This window comes from Plasmodium gonderi, assembly GCF_002157705.1.
Source record: "Plasmodium gonderi DNA, contig: Chr14, whole genome shotgun sequence".
In the NCBI taxonomy this organism is placed as follows: domain Eukaryota; phylum Apicomplexa; class Aconoidasida; order Haemosporida; family Plasmodiidae; genus Plasmodium; species Plasmodium gonderi.
Window position 1 is genome coordinate 415,120 of NW_021628939.1, and position 14,212 is coordinate 429,331.

At 29.4% G+C, this 14,212-nt stretch overlaps 3 protein-coding genes across 3 annotated transcripts; 1 reads left to right on the top strand and 2 right to left on the bottom strand.

Annotated features, from left to right (window-relative positions):
* Window positions 1-646: 646 nt before the first annotated feature.
* Window positions 647-4,486, top strand: PGO_140790 (hypothetical protein, conserved; the record flags this gene model as incomplete). The annotated part of the gene is made up of 1 exon (XM_028690073.1): window positions 647-4,486. The coding sequence occupies one exon, from the start codon at window positions 647-649 to the stop codon at window positions 4,484-4,486; it is 3,840 nt and encodes a 1,279-aa protein (XP_028545874.1).
* A 949-nt stretch (window positions 4,487-5,435) lies between these two features.
* On the bottom strand, window positions 5,436-7,336 carry PGO_140800 (fork head domain protein; the record flags this gene model as incomplete). The annotated part of the gene is made up of 3 exons (XM_028690074.1): window positions 5,436-5,520; window positions 5,773-5,992; window positions 6,280-7,336. The coding sequence occupies 3 exons, from the start codon at window positions 7,334-7,336 to the stop codon at window positions 5,436-5,438; spliced, it is 1,362 nt and encodes a 453-aa protein (XP_028545875.1).
* Window positions 7,337-9,624: 2,288 nt separating this feature from the next.
* Window positions 9,625-12,077, bottom strand: PGO_140810 (hypothetical protein, conserved; the record flags this gene model as incomplete). The annotated part of the gene is made up of 2 exons (XM_028690075.1): window positions 9,625-11,767; window positions 11,938-12,077. The coding sequence occupies 2 exons, from the start codon at window positions 12,075-12,077 to the stop codon at window positions 9,625-9,627; spliced, it is 2,283 nt and encodes a 760-aa protein (XP_028545876.1).
* Window positions 12,078-14,212: the final 2,135 nt, after the last annotated feature.

A 14,212-nucleotide genomic window follows, 5' to 3' on the forward strand; every position in this document is an offset into this window, starting at 1 on the left:
ATAATATGGAGAAGGCAGGATAAAAAAAAAAAAAAAAAAAAACAAAGTATTTATAACAAAAAATTAAAAATAAAATGTAAGATGGTTCGTATTAACACAGTGAGGGTGGAAAAAAAAAAAAAAAAAAAAAAAAAAAAAAAAAAAAAAAAAAAAAAGTAAAAAAAGGGGAAGGGGAAAAAAAAAAAAAAAAAAAAAAAAAAAAAAAAAAGGCAATAATAACAGCATAACAATTGTAAACATAAAATACTTAATTTTTTATATTTTCCACTTTCACACGTGTGAAGTCCTTGATGAAAAAAGAAAAAAAAAAAAAGTGGAAACGATAATTTTTAAGGATGAAATACATTCCCTATAATTATGTCATTTCATATTTTAAGACAAATGTTACATGAATGCCCCAATGCCGCAATTGATTTGTTTTTCATGAACAAGCAAATAATACCAAGATTATTGTAATTATTATTTTTCAGTACTATTTTTGTATTTACCTTTTCCCTATTCTTTTTCCGTAATTTTTTTTTTTTTTTTTTTTTTTTTTTCTTCTATGTATTCATAGCAAAAGGGGAGCACATAATTTTGTACACATATGCTTATTCTACTTCTCTTGAATTACTCATATCTTACATATGTTTAGACGGAAAATATAATGGATAACAAGGGAATTAGAAAAAGAAAAGATGCGAAAGAGAATAAAGTAAATTTGCAGGAGGGTGGTAATTCTTTTATAAATGATTATGAAAAAAATAACAACAACTGGAATTGCAACAGCTTCACAGGAGGACAAAATGCAAATTACAATGTGAACAGAAATAAGCATGAAGCATTACCAAATATGGGTCTAGGTGCTAGGAGGAATTCTTCAAGCGACAGTTCCAAGTCGAGGAAAAAGAAATCTATAAATATATTTAATGGCCCAAACATTAGTGCGATATCGAATAACTGTATGAAGTCGTTCAACAATATGCTAAGCAATATCAATTCCAATCTAAACAGCTCCCTAAGCAACAATAGCCACACGAATCACACTAGTCACAACGGTCACAAAACTGATGTCCCTTCCCATACCAATAATCGATCGGGTTTCTCAACGGGGAACAGCTTCTGTGAAAATCAATTTAAAAATCTGAAGTTATCCAAAGGATTAAGCTACATAAGCAATATTACTAATATTCAAGAAAAATTTTCTAGTGATAATAGAAGTGCAACGGGAAAAAATGACTTTAATTTTTTCCGTAATTATGAAAATAATTTATCTGCTAAAAAGGAGAACAATAAAGGGAGTGGATATAATTACAGCAATAAGCAACAAGAGAAATCATGCAATAATGAGATTGGGAAAATGACGAGTTCATCAAATAGACAAGCAATTAATAGTCAAAATTTAGAAAGTCTTTTAAATAATAAAGAAATCCAAAATCCAAATTATAACATTACAGGATTTGGGAATAATTATATGAACGAAATAAATAATTTAAGAAATATAACAAATGATGAAACGTATTGCACATGTCTTGATAACCTACTAAGAAATCATGGAAATATTGATTCCAATGAAATGTTAAAATATAACGATAAAAATATTAATTGCTTAAATGACATAATATTTTTAGATGTGTATAGAGCATATAACGTATTAACATATATGCAAGAAAAAATTAATATTATTATTTATACCATTAAAATAATTGGGAAAAAGTTAAAAAAAAAACATGTACCTGAAGAGGTAGTAATTTCTCTAGAATTTTTAAATTTTTGTGCCAAAAATTTAGGCCTATTTTTTGTCCGATTTCTTGACGAAAGTTTTATGAAAAAAATAAGTGCACTATTAAAAACAACAACTTTAAAAAAATCAATCACAAAAGACGTAAAATCCAAACTGTCTAAATTTCTTATAGTACCTATTATTCACCCAGGCGTAGCAACAGACCCAAGACTTCATTTTATCAAAAGGAAAATTCTTTTTATGTTACAACTATGGCATGATTCATTTATTCTTCATCAACACATAGCAACTGCTGTTTTTAACGAATATAAATCACTGAAAGAAAAAGGAATAACGTTCCCAATTATTAATAAGGCTGAAAAGTTTTATGTTAAAAATGCAGATAAATCACCTGTCTTTTCAGATGACAATATACTCCATGCTTTACCACTAAAATTACCACAAATTAATAATATCATAAAAATCTTAAAGGAAATTAAACACATGTCTAATGATGAAGAGAAATCAAAATGCATTACTATCGTGTCAAAGTATAAAGATCTCGTTTTTCAAAGTATAAATGAATTATCCGACTACAATGGAAATGTCAACATTTCCGTCACTCTAAATTCTCTTCTCTATATTAACGATCAGATATGCATATTTGAAAAATGGGAAAAGGAAAGGAAAAATGAAATTGCAAATGAAAATCTGGGAAATGCTATCGCGGTAGAGAAGAACAACAAAAAGGAAAGTACAAAACAGGAGAAAAAAAAGAAGAGCAAAAAAAAGGAAAATTCAAATCGACCAAATATCAACGAAATTATATTTAACAAGTACGACCCATGGAATACTGAAAAAAAAACAGATATAAATGAAATGGAATCTCAGACATTTTTCAATGAACGTGTTCAAAGCTTTACTAATGCCACATCTACCGAATATATAAAAGAGCAAACCAATGATCTTTTTGACAATCAAAATATGGCAGCTTATAATAATGAAAATATGTTTTCCTTTTTTAGTGATGAACAAATGAAAAAAGAAGTAAGAACTATACCTAAGAATATAGACCCAATGGAAGACAAATATAGTGTTTTTAACGAATTAAATTTTAATTATGATGACAGTGGATCAAATCATATTGATAATCATTCTCAACCATATATTGACATTGGAACTGGCACGCATAACGATAATGTGTCAAGCCAGATGATGCAACAACTGATGAAGGAGTCACTTCCTTTACATAGCGTGGAATCACATGAACATAACAAAATCAGCAAACAAATATTACCAAATAACACTTTTAATCATGACAAAGGTAGGAATAATTTATTAGTTGAGGAAGCTGCAAAAAATTATCATCCCAAATTAAACCCTAAACTTGATCTCGACTTGCAGAGTTACAATTCATCATTACACAAAAATGAAAGAGAAACAACACCATCCATTCCTGTAAATATGTGCATTTCACCCCATACCCATACATCATCATTAAATGAACATAAAAAAGAGCACTTACAAATGGATATGATAGACGATTGTTTTAATTTTACACAATTTGAATATTCCAATCGACCAAATTTAAACGAAAAGAACAAAAATCAAAATAATATATCAAGAAAAGACATTCTTAGTAATAACGCAAATACTATTTCTGATTATATACCTAATGATTCTATGCTAAACACTAATCGCATAAATATCAACTTTGACAATGGAAATACATTAGATAAAGGAACAAAAACATTCAATATGTCAAGTTATAATTCTCCTTTTAATGAAATCAGTTTTGGTAATATAATAGAAACTGTAGGAACAAGCCAAATTTCATTTAAGCAAAATGAATCGAAAAATCTCAAAATTAATAATATCTCTAAGGACGAACCATGTACTGGTCATAGTGCAAATGAAGCCAATTATGATTATTTATTAGAAACTTTTGATTTGCAAAACGTCAATAATAACATTGTTGAACCGAGACTGAAACAAAATGTGGAAGCAAATCCAGATGAAAAGGAAGAAAATTACAAATATTTGAAAAACACATCTGCAAATGAACCTACGGATCTAGAGACATATACCATCAATGAACAGGGGAAAAAAAACAAAGTGTTCACAGCCTCTTTTGAAAAAATTTATGAACAAACGTCTGACATTGTCCCAGATGAACACACACAAGTGTTTGAAAATATGAAAAAACATGACGATACAGAGAGTTGCAGCATTGTGAACGAAAACGATCCAGTCAATGCTTCGAACACAAAATTGAAGAAACACTTTTCCAGGAACGTGAACCACCAGAACCAAGTGAATAAAGTGAACATAATGAATGACGAATCGAATAACCAAAACAAAGAATCGTCCGTTGAACAAAGTTATGATATTGCAAACCAAAATAATGTCCCGATTTTGCAAGAGAATGAAAATTTGTATAATGATAACCACAAAGAAAATTTCAACCAAGGCAAGAAAGAAGAAAGTAAGCTTCACTTGGAAAATGAGAGCAAACTTCAACAGGAAAAAAACAGAGACGATCATATGAAGGACTCATATAGTGCTGTAATGAGCGAAGGAAAACCAAATGAAAAAAATGGCAATTCCTATGGCAATATCCACGCCGATTCGAATGGTATAAATTTAAACAAAATTGATAACATAGGCAAAATTGACGACTCAGACGAAATTGACGACTTAGACGAAATCGATGAAATAACGAAAGCAATAGATAATCTAAACGATAACTTTGAAAATATGAATATTTACAAGTATAACAATTAAGAAAAGAGTAGTCCATAAAACGTGCACACATAAAATTCCGTTATGGCATAATAAACAATTACCAACATGAATTACTGTATTCCTTATTAAATTCCTTCATTTTTTTTATTCTCCCTGATGTATTTATTATGTTCTATATATTTTTACGCCTTTTTGGCGCCATGTTTACGCCGTTTTCATCCCGTTTTTACCTTTTTTTTTTTTTTTTTTTTGTATTTCACTTATGAAAGAAAATTTTGAATTTTTTTTTTTTTTCTAATTCTTTTATTGAACAGTTATTACATATGGTGCAACACATTTTAGTGCCTGTCTCTGATAAAACCATTTGAATTTTTTTTTTCCTGTTTTTTTTTTTATATATATATAAAAACATTTTTTTAAATTAAAAAAATTTGAATTTGTTTTTTAATAAAAATGAAAAAATAATAAAGTTAACACACACTAGGTTAATATATGCATATATATTGTGTGCATGGCATTATACCTATGCACCATGTAAATTTTTGTAATCATACATGCAAGATGCATACTTTTCTAATTACACGGATTAAAAATATATCATTTAATAGATGCGATAATATAGACATTCTGCTTCATATAAGGTAAGTAATATATATATGTCTCCCTATGTGACATTTACAAATACCTAACCTTAATGCAATTAGAACTGAAGTGTACAGTTAATCGGGATACTTAAATGAACTTGTAAAAATCACGTACCTATGACTACAATATAATCATATGCACATAACCACATTATATATGCTATATGGAATGGTAAAAACTTCTTCTACTTCAATGGATCTTCAAAATATGTAAAAACATTAGGGGTGGGGGATACACTTCATCTCAATATTACGTAAGCCATGGTACATTCTGTAATGCACATGAATTTTCACATATATATTTTAAGATCCCTTTGTGTGTGAATTTTTCAAATAGTGAAAAATCAGATATGTGTATCGTTTTCAGAGGAATCGTGAAGTAAGACATATTCTCTTGCTGAATTTCCAAACCTTAGGATGTCAGTTTCTCTGAAAAATAGGGAGATGAGAAATTCATGTGTGTTTATGTGTGAATGCGAATATAAATATGCTTAATTGCACATGCAAAAAGGGGAAGCGAAAAGGTTGTAACATTAAAAAAAAAAAAAAAAAAAAAAAGGGATACATCTTGAGGAATAATTGTGAATAGGAACAAATTATCATATATATACACTCCCTTTGTCCCATAATATCTTCCACTTTTTTTTCTTTTTTTTTTTTTTTCACTTCTTAATATATCACCTCAATTCGTAAAATTTGTTTGGGTCGATTTTTTCATTGTTCAAATATGAACCATTGGTGCTATTTAAGTCAAGGAGAAATGGAAGGACTTTATTTTCATGCTTCTTAAATTGTATAACAGCATGTTGTTTTGATATGGTAGGATTTGCTAACTTTATATCTACAACCAAATCATCCTTTCCAATTAAGTAACATGATTTCCTATGTATGTGCAATATTTCTGTGGAAAAAGATGGGTATGTAGGTGAAAAGTGTATGAACTGTTAGTCATGTTATATTGGTGAATCTTCAATTTGGAGTTATGAACTTGGAATTATATCCATCCATTTATTATTGCATTATGTGCACTCTCACCTCATGTAGTTCAGTGATTATGTATATATATATATATTCAGACAAATAGAGGGATTGAAATTTCGAAGGGCATCTACTAATGTATATAATTTCATTATAGTTATAGTTTTTTTTTTTTTTTTTTTTTTTTTTTTTTTTACTATTTCAACTTACCCGTCGGGTCCTTAGTGTTCACATTCAAGAACACGTATAATCTCCATTTCTTGTCTGGAATCGCAGCGTCTAGGCTCTCGATATACTTCAATTCAACACCATTCTTGTAATTCTTATCCTGTGCTAGTAAGCCCGATGGATTGAAATTCTGCTTTTCCTTAGATTCATTTTTATTTGAATCTTCTACTTCTTCATTATTTTTTTGTATATCCTTTTTTAAATGAAATGTTTCTGAACTTTTACTTCCATCATAATGGCCATAACTATCCATCACATTGCTCATATCACTGGTGTTCGTTCTTCTTTCGTTCTTTTGTCTATCACGCTTGTCCAAGTTATCAATTATTTTATAATGATCTGTGGTCTTTTCTCTAATGCTATCCAAACTCGAAGATCTTTTATTGTCATGTTTTCTCATAATGCTTCTGCTCATTCTATTTTTTTCTTTTCGATTCAAATTTTTTCTACCGTCACGTTTTGCTTCATAATCCACATTTGATGCACTTCTACCACGACTCCTCCCACTACGTCTTCTACTACAACTGCTACTGCTACTCCTACTGCTACTCCTACTGCTACTCCTACTGCTACTCCTACTGCTACTCCTACTGCTACTCCTACTGCTACTCCTACCGCTACTCCTACTGCTACTCCTACTGCTACTCCTACTGCTACTCCTACTGCTACTCCTACTGCTACTCCTACTTCTACTCCTACCACTACCACAATTCTTATGTTTTAACTTATTATAAAATTTCCCCCCTATGCGTACATTGCCTTTGTTTTGTACGAGTTCAATCCCATGAGCAGATATTTTCCTCTTTCCTTGTGAAAAAATTTTATTTTTCTCTTTTCTATGTCCACTACGTCTGCTTCTAACCACGTCATGTTCTTCATCATCTTCGACTGAATCGCGTTCTCGACAATCACTTCTTCCCCTTCTTCCTCTTTTGTTACTTCGATTTTTGCCACTTCTTCCACTGTCACTTCCGTTTCGGCGCCTCTTACATTTGGCATGTGTTGCATACTTTTTGCATATCACACTTTTGCCATCCATTTCGCGCCTTTCAGAATTTGCATGTTTCGCATAATTTTCAGTTTAATCATATTTTTTGAATTTCTCAAACTTTTCTTCTCTGTGATTTTCAATTTCTCTGTACGAATTTCCACGACTTCTTTTTCCCCCTTTTTGCTCATAATTTTTATTCCTCGTGCACTCCCATTTACACTCCCTCACCTAGTGCTTATTTTTGATTTAACATTTTTCGTCACCTTCCCGGGGTCACACTTTGGTCACATGTTCTTCCACATTTTTGCACACGCCTTTTTTCAAGCATGCACCCTCGACTTCTTTCCTCGTTTTCAATTCCCCATTTTTTTTCAGCATGTGCTAATAAGCCCCTTGTATGATTGACCTATCACTTTTATTATTAATTCATTTAAAAAATTGCGTTTTCAATATATTCCATTTCCAGCCATTTCATCGAAAACGAAATTATTTATTAACAATAGAAGCACCCTTCGGATTCTCTTGATGAGTTGCTTACATACTGTAAACAATATCAATTTATCTTATGAACTCTTACAACACAACCATTAATTTCTCTTTCATAACCAAGTGATTTCATCTTCTTAGGATTCTTCTTCATCAGAAGTATTTCCATTGTTTGGTGACTTCTTACGACCAACGGTACCTTTTATTTTGCTAAACTATGGGCATCTAAGAAAACACTCATTCCCTCTGCATACGGATTTCCTGCACCTCTTAAATTGCCTCCAATATGTAAAGCCATTTCTTTTATTACAAAATAATTTCACATAAGGAATTATTTAATTTCACAAAACTTTTTTATTGCATTAGAATAATGTGACATGCGTGGGGGGGGTGTCTTTCTGCAATTGGAATTTCTTCAATGCTTGAGCATTTTCCTTCTGCCTCAGATCCCCTACCGTGTTTCTTTTTTTTTTTTTTTTTTTTTTGTTTTTTCTCGTAATTATACGTTTTTCACTTTTTTGTTCTTTTTTTTATAACAAGATATTTCGATATCTACCATTCGTGCCCTTAAGGTGTCCTATGTAGATGAAGACGCTCTTCCCTATCACCTTCCTGGTTGCTATTATTTTTTTTACCATTAAAACATTTTGGCACTTTTGTGACATTTTTATGTATTTTCAAAAAATTAATAAATATTGTAGATTTCTGAATTCTTTTTTAAAGAGTTTTTTATTTTTGTCAATCTTCTACCTATTCATGGATAACATATATCTGATTATATGAGCAAAGGAACATTTGCACATGAAAAAAAAAACTTAAAGCTAGTAATTTCTTGGTTTTTTTTTTTTTTAAAAAAAAAGCTTCTACATTTCACTTTCTAAGATGGGACTACAAATGTTTTTATTTTTACTCTTAATATGAAAAAATAATAATAAAATTTAAAAAAAAAAAAAATTGCACACCTTTTTTAATCATTAAATTTTTTTTGTTTTTTTTAGCTTTTTTCATCAATTTAGGCAAAAAACTTGAGTTCATTCTTACAAAAAAAATAAAATAATAATACATACTACAATAGATAAAAACAATTCTTACAAACATAGAAAAAAATGTTATCAACTTAATAAACTATATATAATTGTCTATTCGTAAAAAGGGTAAAATCCCTGCGACACATGCATGACAAAAATGTTCCATTTTAGCATTTTCACTCAATGCTGTCAAAATACAACTAATGGTAAAAATCCGTCATTATATCTGCACATATTTTTCCTGTGTATGATTTGTGCACCATTTGGTGTTATAACATTTTCATTTTCTTCTAAATGCTAATTTTTTCTTACTTTTAATAGAGTAAACATGAGTATGCAAAAGGTAATGTGCGTCCCTAAGTATTCCCCTATGCATCATTATAAAGCAGATATCTAAATAGGTTATTTATTTATTTTTTTTTTTTTTATTTTTCCTTACAAATATTTTATTTTGACGAAGACATTAAATTGTGGGAACACACATGTTTTATGAGTTTTTCAAAAACCGTCCTCAGAATATAGTAGTTCCTACGAAATAGTTTCTTTTCAAAAAAATATATGCATCGTCAAACATAGGCATAATTTTATCTTCACGCGCATGTGCACATTTTCATACAAAATATACATACATTATATATGTGTTTATGCTTAGAATTGTCGGCGTGGACTTCATTACAAGAAGGCATACTGTGTGTACAAATGGAATACCCACACATGCAACTCTCTAGGAGAACAAAAAAAAAAAAAAAAAAAAACATTAGTTGAGAAATCAAATGAAAGAAAATATAAATGGTACTTTTATCTTGTTTTTCTTCTCCAAATCTAGGGAGAAGACAGCACAGAGTTGCTCGGCTTCAGAAAGGCCTGCAAATACTTCAAGTAACTAACTATTTGAGAAGCGTACAAATCTATGTAGAAAATTTTGTCCTGTCTAATTTTTGACAAATCTTCTATTGGCTTAAAATCATTATTTTCCAATATAGTCCTATCAATATCATTGATATTTTCTCTATAAAATTTGATCATATCAATTGGGTTATTTTGAAATTTGTTATCTCTAATTATGTTAATCATTTTCTCAATATCATCATATTTAGAATTCAAAAGTTCTATGTAATTTATATTTTCCTTTTTAAATTTATCCATATATAGATCCAACTGTTCAAATATTTCTTTTTCTTTTTTTGATAAATTATTAATTATATATCCTATTTTACAATTCAAGTTATAGTAGCACTCACTTAGGGTCAAAGACCAATCATTTTTAGTATCTTCTAAAGACTCATAAAAATTTCTATTCAAATCATTTATTAACTCATTTATAATTTCATTCCATTTTATTAGATAATTATTTAATACTGTAATGAATGCTGTATTTATATTTTCAATATTGCACTCATTTGTATGTATGCCATTAATTGCACATTCAGAGCAAAAGCATTTATTACAACATGTGTGACAAAAATATTGTATTGGATAATTATAATGTTGGCTGCATCTGATATTTTCAATTGTTGTAAAACTTGTACTATTTATACTTTCATCCTTTAATATAATATTAGTATCACCTTTATGTGTACTCCTCTTTATGTTTGTTATGCATATTTCCCTTTCCGAATTATTACCTGAGGAGTAGGAACTTTCAGTTGAACTTACATTCATATGGGAAATGGAGCTGTTTGACAAAAGACATATCCCTTCACCATTCTCCACTTCACCTGTTAGACCTTTTTTCTTAGTTCGCAAAAGATCTTTCTTTTTCTTCGGAAAGTCGGATTTTCCATTAGTTTTGGTATTATTTCTTGAACGATTCTTTCTCTTATTTTTTCCTTTCTTGAATCCATTTCCAATGCAAGTGGTTGATCCCGTTGTTCCCTTTGCAGATGAATTGTCACTGTCGTAGCTACTTCCATTTTTCATGTCCTCCACTAAATCGTTCAGCTTCTTTGAAATGATAATTCTCTTTTTTTTAGTGTCTTCCTTATCAATAAGCATTTTTTTTTTCTCATAAAAATGATTCTCTTCATAATTGTCAAAATCGGAATCATCATCATCATAAACTTTGTACAATGTCTTGGGATATTTATCCGCAAATTTGTCAGCACCCATCTTTTTACCCATAAAATTCTCCTCGCAACTTTCTCCATCCGTATCGTGAGGCATTTCTATATCTTCCTTTGTTATGTGTAAAAACTTTTTTGGCGATTTTACTATTTTTTTAATTTGTAACCCTTTTTTATTTATTTCATAATAATCATGACTTTTTCTGTCAGTAAAATTCACTTTATTTATTACATCCGTTTCATGAATGCTACTACAACATTCTTTACATAGATACTCAACACAATCATTGCAATATATCACTGCTTCATTAAACGAACATATATTACATATGTATGAACATTTACTCAGGTCTTCTGTATTCTCGTCTATATATTTATACATACTACTTGAGACTAATAATTTTTTTAAATTTTCATTTTTAAGAATATCACTATTTAAAGTATCATTAAAATGTACACTCATTTTTTTAATATCATCTTCATTCACCCTTCCATTTGGCTGTTCCTCACCTTTATGCAAATTGAAATAAAATGTATGAACCTTCAAAACATCATCGGAAAATAACCCAACTTTTGTTAATAACTCAATGGTATCTAGTGTAAGTTTATTTCTAACATTACAAATATAGCATTTAATATACCCTAATTTTTCTTTTTTGAATAATTCATTTAGTTTGTCATCATCCATTGCATTCCTTGTAACTTTGGAATTTAAAAAGCATTCGCTTATCTTGTGATTTTTAGGTCGTTTCATTTCGTCTCTTTCTTCAGAACACATCTTCACACACTTTTCGTACTTTTTATGTAACTGTACGCTAGCGCAAACTAGACATATTAAATGTTTGCAAGAAAAAATTAGAACATCTTCAACGGCTCTTCTACAGCTAGCGCATCGATACGTTCTGGTATTAAGGGAAGAAAAAAAAAAAAAATAGGTATTTTTTTTTTTTTTTTAAGCAATAGACATTCAAGCACATGTGTAACACATATATATATATAAGTACTCACGTATACTATTATTTACCCTTGTTCATATGTACGTATAGACACATATACACTCACAAAATTTTACTTCTTCCTATCGGTAGCACATAATTCCTTTCCAGAGTCTTCATCCCCTTCAGTACATCCTTCATCATCTTTCTCTATACTGTCAGAAGAATTTCCGTTTTCTGAATGGATTTCTTCATTTGACCCAGACAAATAGTCCATCTTGTATACTTTTCAATGAAATAAAGGGATCTTTTTTTTTTTTTTTTTTTTTTTTTTAATGATCATTACAAAAAAGGGGGATACAAATGAGGAAGTTGCTCCAGCAAATAATGCTGTGCAAATGGAAAGAGGAAATCAAAAAAAAAAAAAAAAGGGAAGTACACACTCGTCTCAACAAATACTACGTTTCCAAAGTAAAAATATAAATATCATTCAAATCAAAAGGAAAAAGATTTATCAAAATATATTTCTTCCCTTTTTTCTCATTCACTAAAGATGTCTAATTTTGCTACTTTCCCAAATGAAGAAAAGAAAATAATCTCGCGCAAAAAAAAAAAAAAAAAATACACACTCTCATGAAATTATTACAATGCTTGAAATAGACTCAAAGCAAAATATGTATTATGAAGCGTAGAATTTTTCTGGAAAATGGGGAGTGGGAGAATCCTTCTTTTTCCTTTCTATTTTTTTTTTTTTTTTTTTTTTTTTAACTTATCAAACGGTAAACTTGAATGCGCGAAAAGTTCAAAAATAAATAAAACAAGTATGTATATATATATATATATATATACACATACACTGTGCTACATTTCCTTTTTTTTTTTTTTTTTTTTTTTTTTTTTTTTTATTATTATTCCAATCAAATTGCGTCTTTTTTAAAATATTTACCATTTATTGTGAGTAAATCAATGCAGACAGTTTTGCACACACACTATAAGCACCAAAAAATTAATACCTTTGATTTGAACAAAATTGTCATGTCATCATATTTATTTTGTAGTTTATTTTTTTTGCATCTCATTTCGAGTAATATGTTTTAAAATAAAGATGAATTTTTTTTTTTTTTTCCCAATTATAATTTACTGGAAATGACATTTTCTGAAGCATAAAACTAAATAACATCCTTAACACATGTTTTTGCCATATGTTATGTTTATGGATACGCCTGTGATTATTCCCACATCACATATATATATACATGTACATATCTGCGTACTTGTAAGTATGCTTTGCCGTTGTCATATCGCTTAACAAATATGTTTTCCAAAAGGAGCTCATTTTTATTTTCTAATCATTATGCATGCTTTAAAATAATCCGCATGCACATGTTTCCCTCCACCTTTTAAGATAATAATGTAGTGCTGATTTTCACCCATTTATAAATGTACAGATTGTTTAGCTATTCTTCATTTCAGTTCCCTCCCCCTTATCCCAATCGATAGGCACTGCACACACCTTTATGAAACACTTTTTATTTCTAATCTTACTCATTTTTGTAGCTATCACATATATCACTTCATCTCTTCAATGGGGCAGTTGTGAGGCAGCACTAATGGTGCTAAATGTATAAATTTCCAACTTTTTAACAATTAGACACTATGCACATTTTCGTGCTATTATTTTATTCACATAATGTATACTTTACCTTAAACAAAACATCGCAATGATGTAGCCTTACAGGAAATACACACCACTTTATAGACCATTTTATATACACCGTTCTATAAACACCATTTTATACGCATCATTACATAAACACCATTGTATAAATACCATAGTATAAATACCATTGTATAAACACCATTTTATACAGATCATTACATAAACAGCATTGTATAAACACCATTACATAAACAGCATTGTATAAACACCATTACATAAGCACCATTACATAAACACCATTACATAAACACCATTGTATAAACACCATTACATAAACACCATTGTATAAACACCATTGTATACACACTCTTGTGTATATAACATCATATACACCCCCCTGTCTGTACGCACTTTCACACAAATGAATAAATCTAGGTTAACGGCATTTCCTCAGGTTATGTATCAAATTCTCTTATACATTCCTTGATTTACAGCATTTTAACTATGGAATAGAGGAGCATGTGGAAATAATTCAAACGAACATATTATCACGTCAACGTTCGTTAATAACACCTTTAATTTCCCTTTTACACAACTTTTCATAATTTTTTTTTTTTTTTTTTTTACTTATATAAAAAAATCACTTTTGTTCCTATATTCTCTCCATTTTTTTATTTATTTAATTCTTTAATAGATATATATTTTTCTTTTTTTTCCCATTAACTAATTGTATGAATTCAATTTTTTTCTAT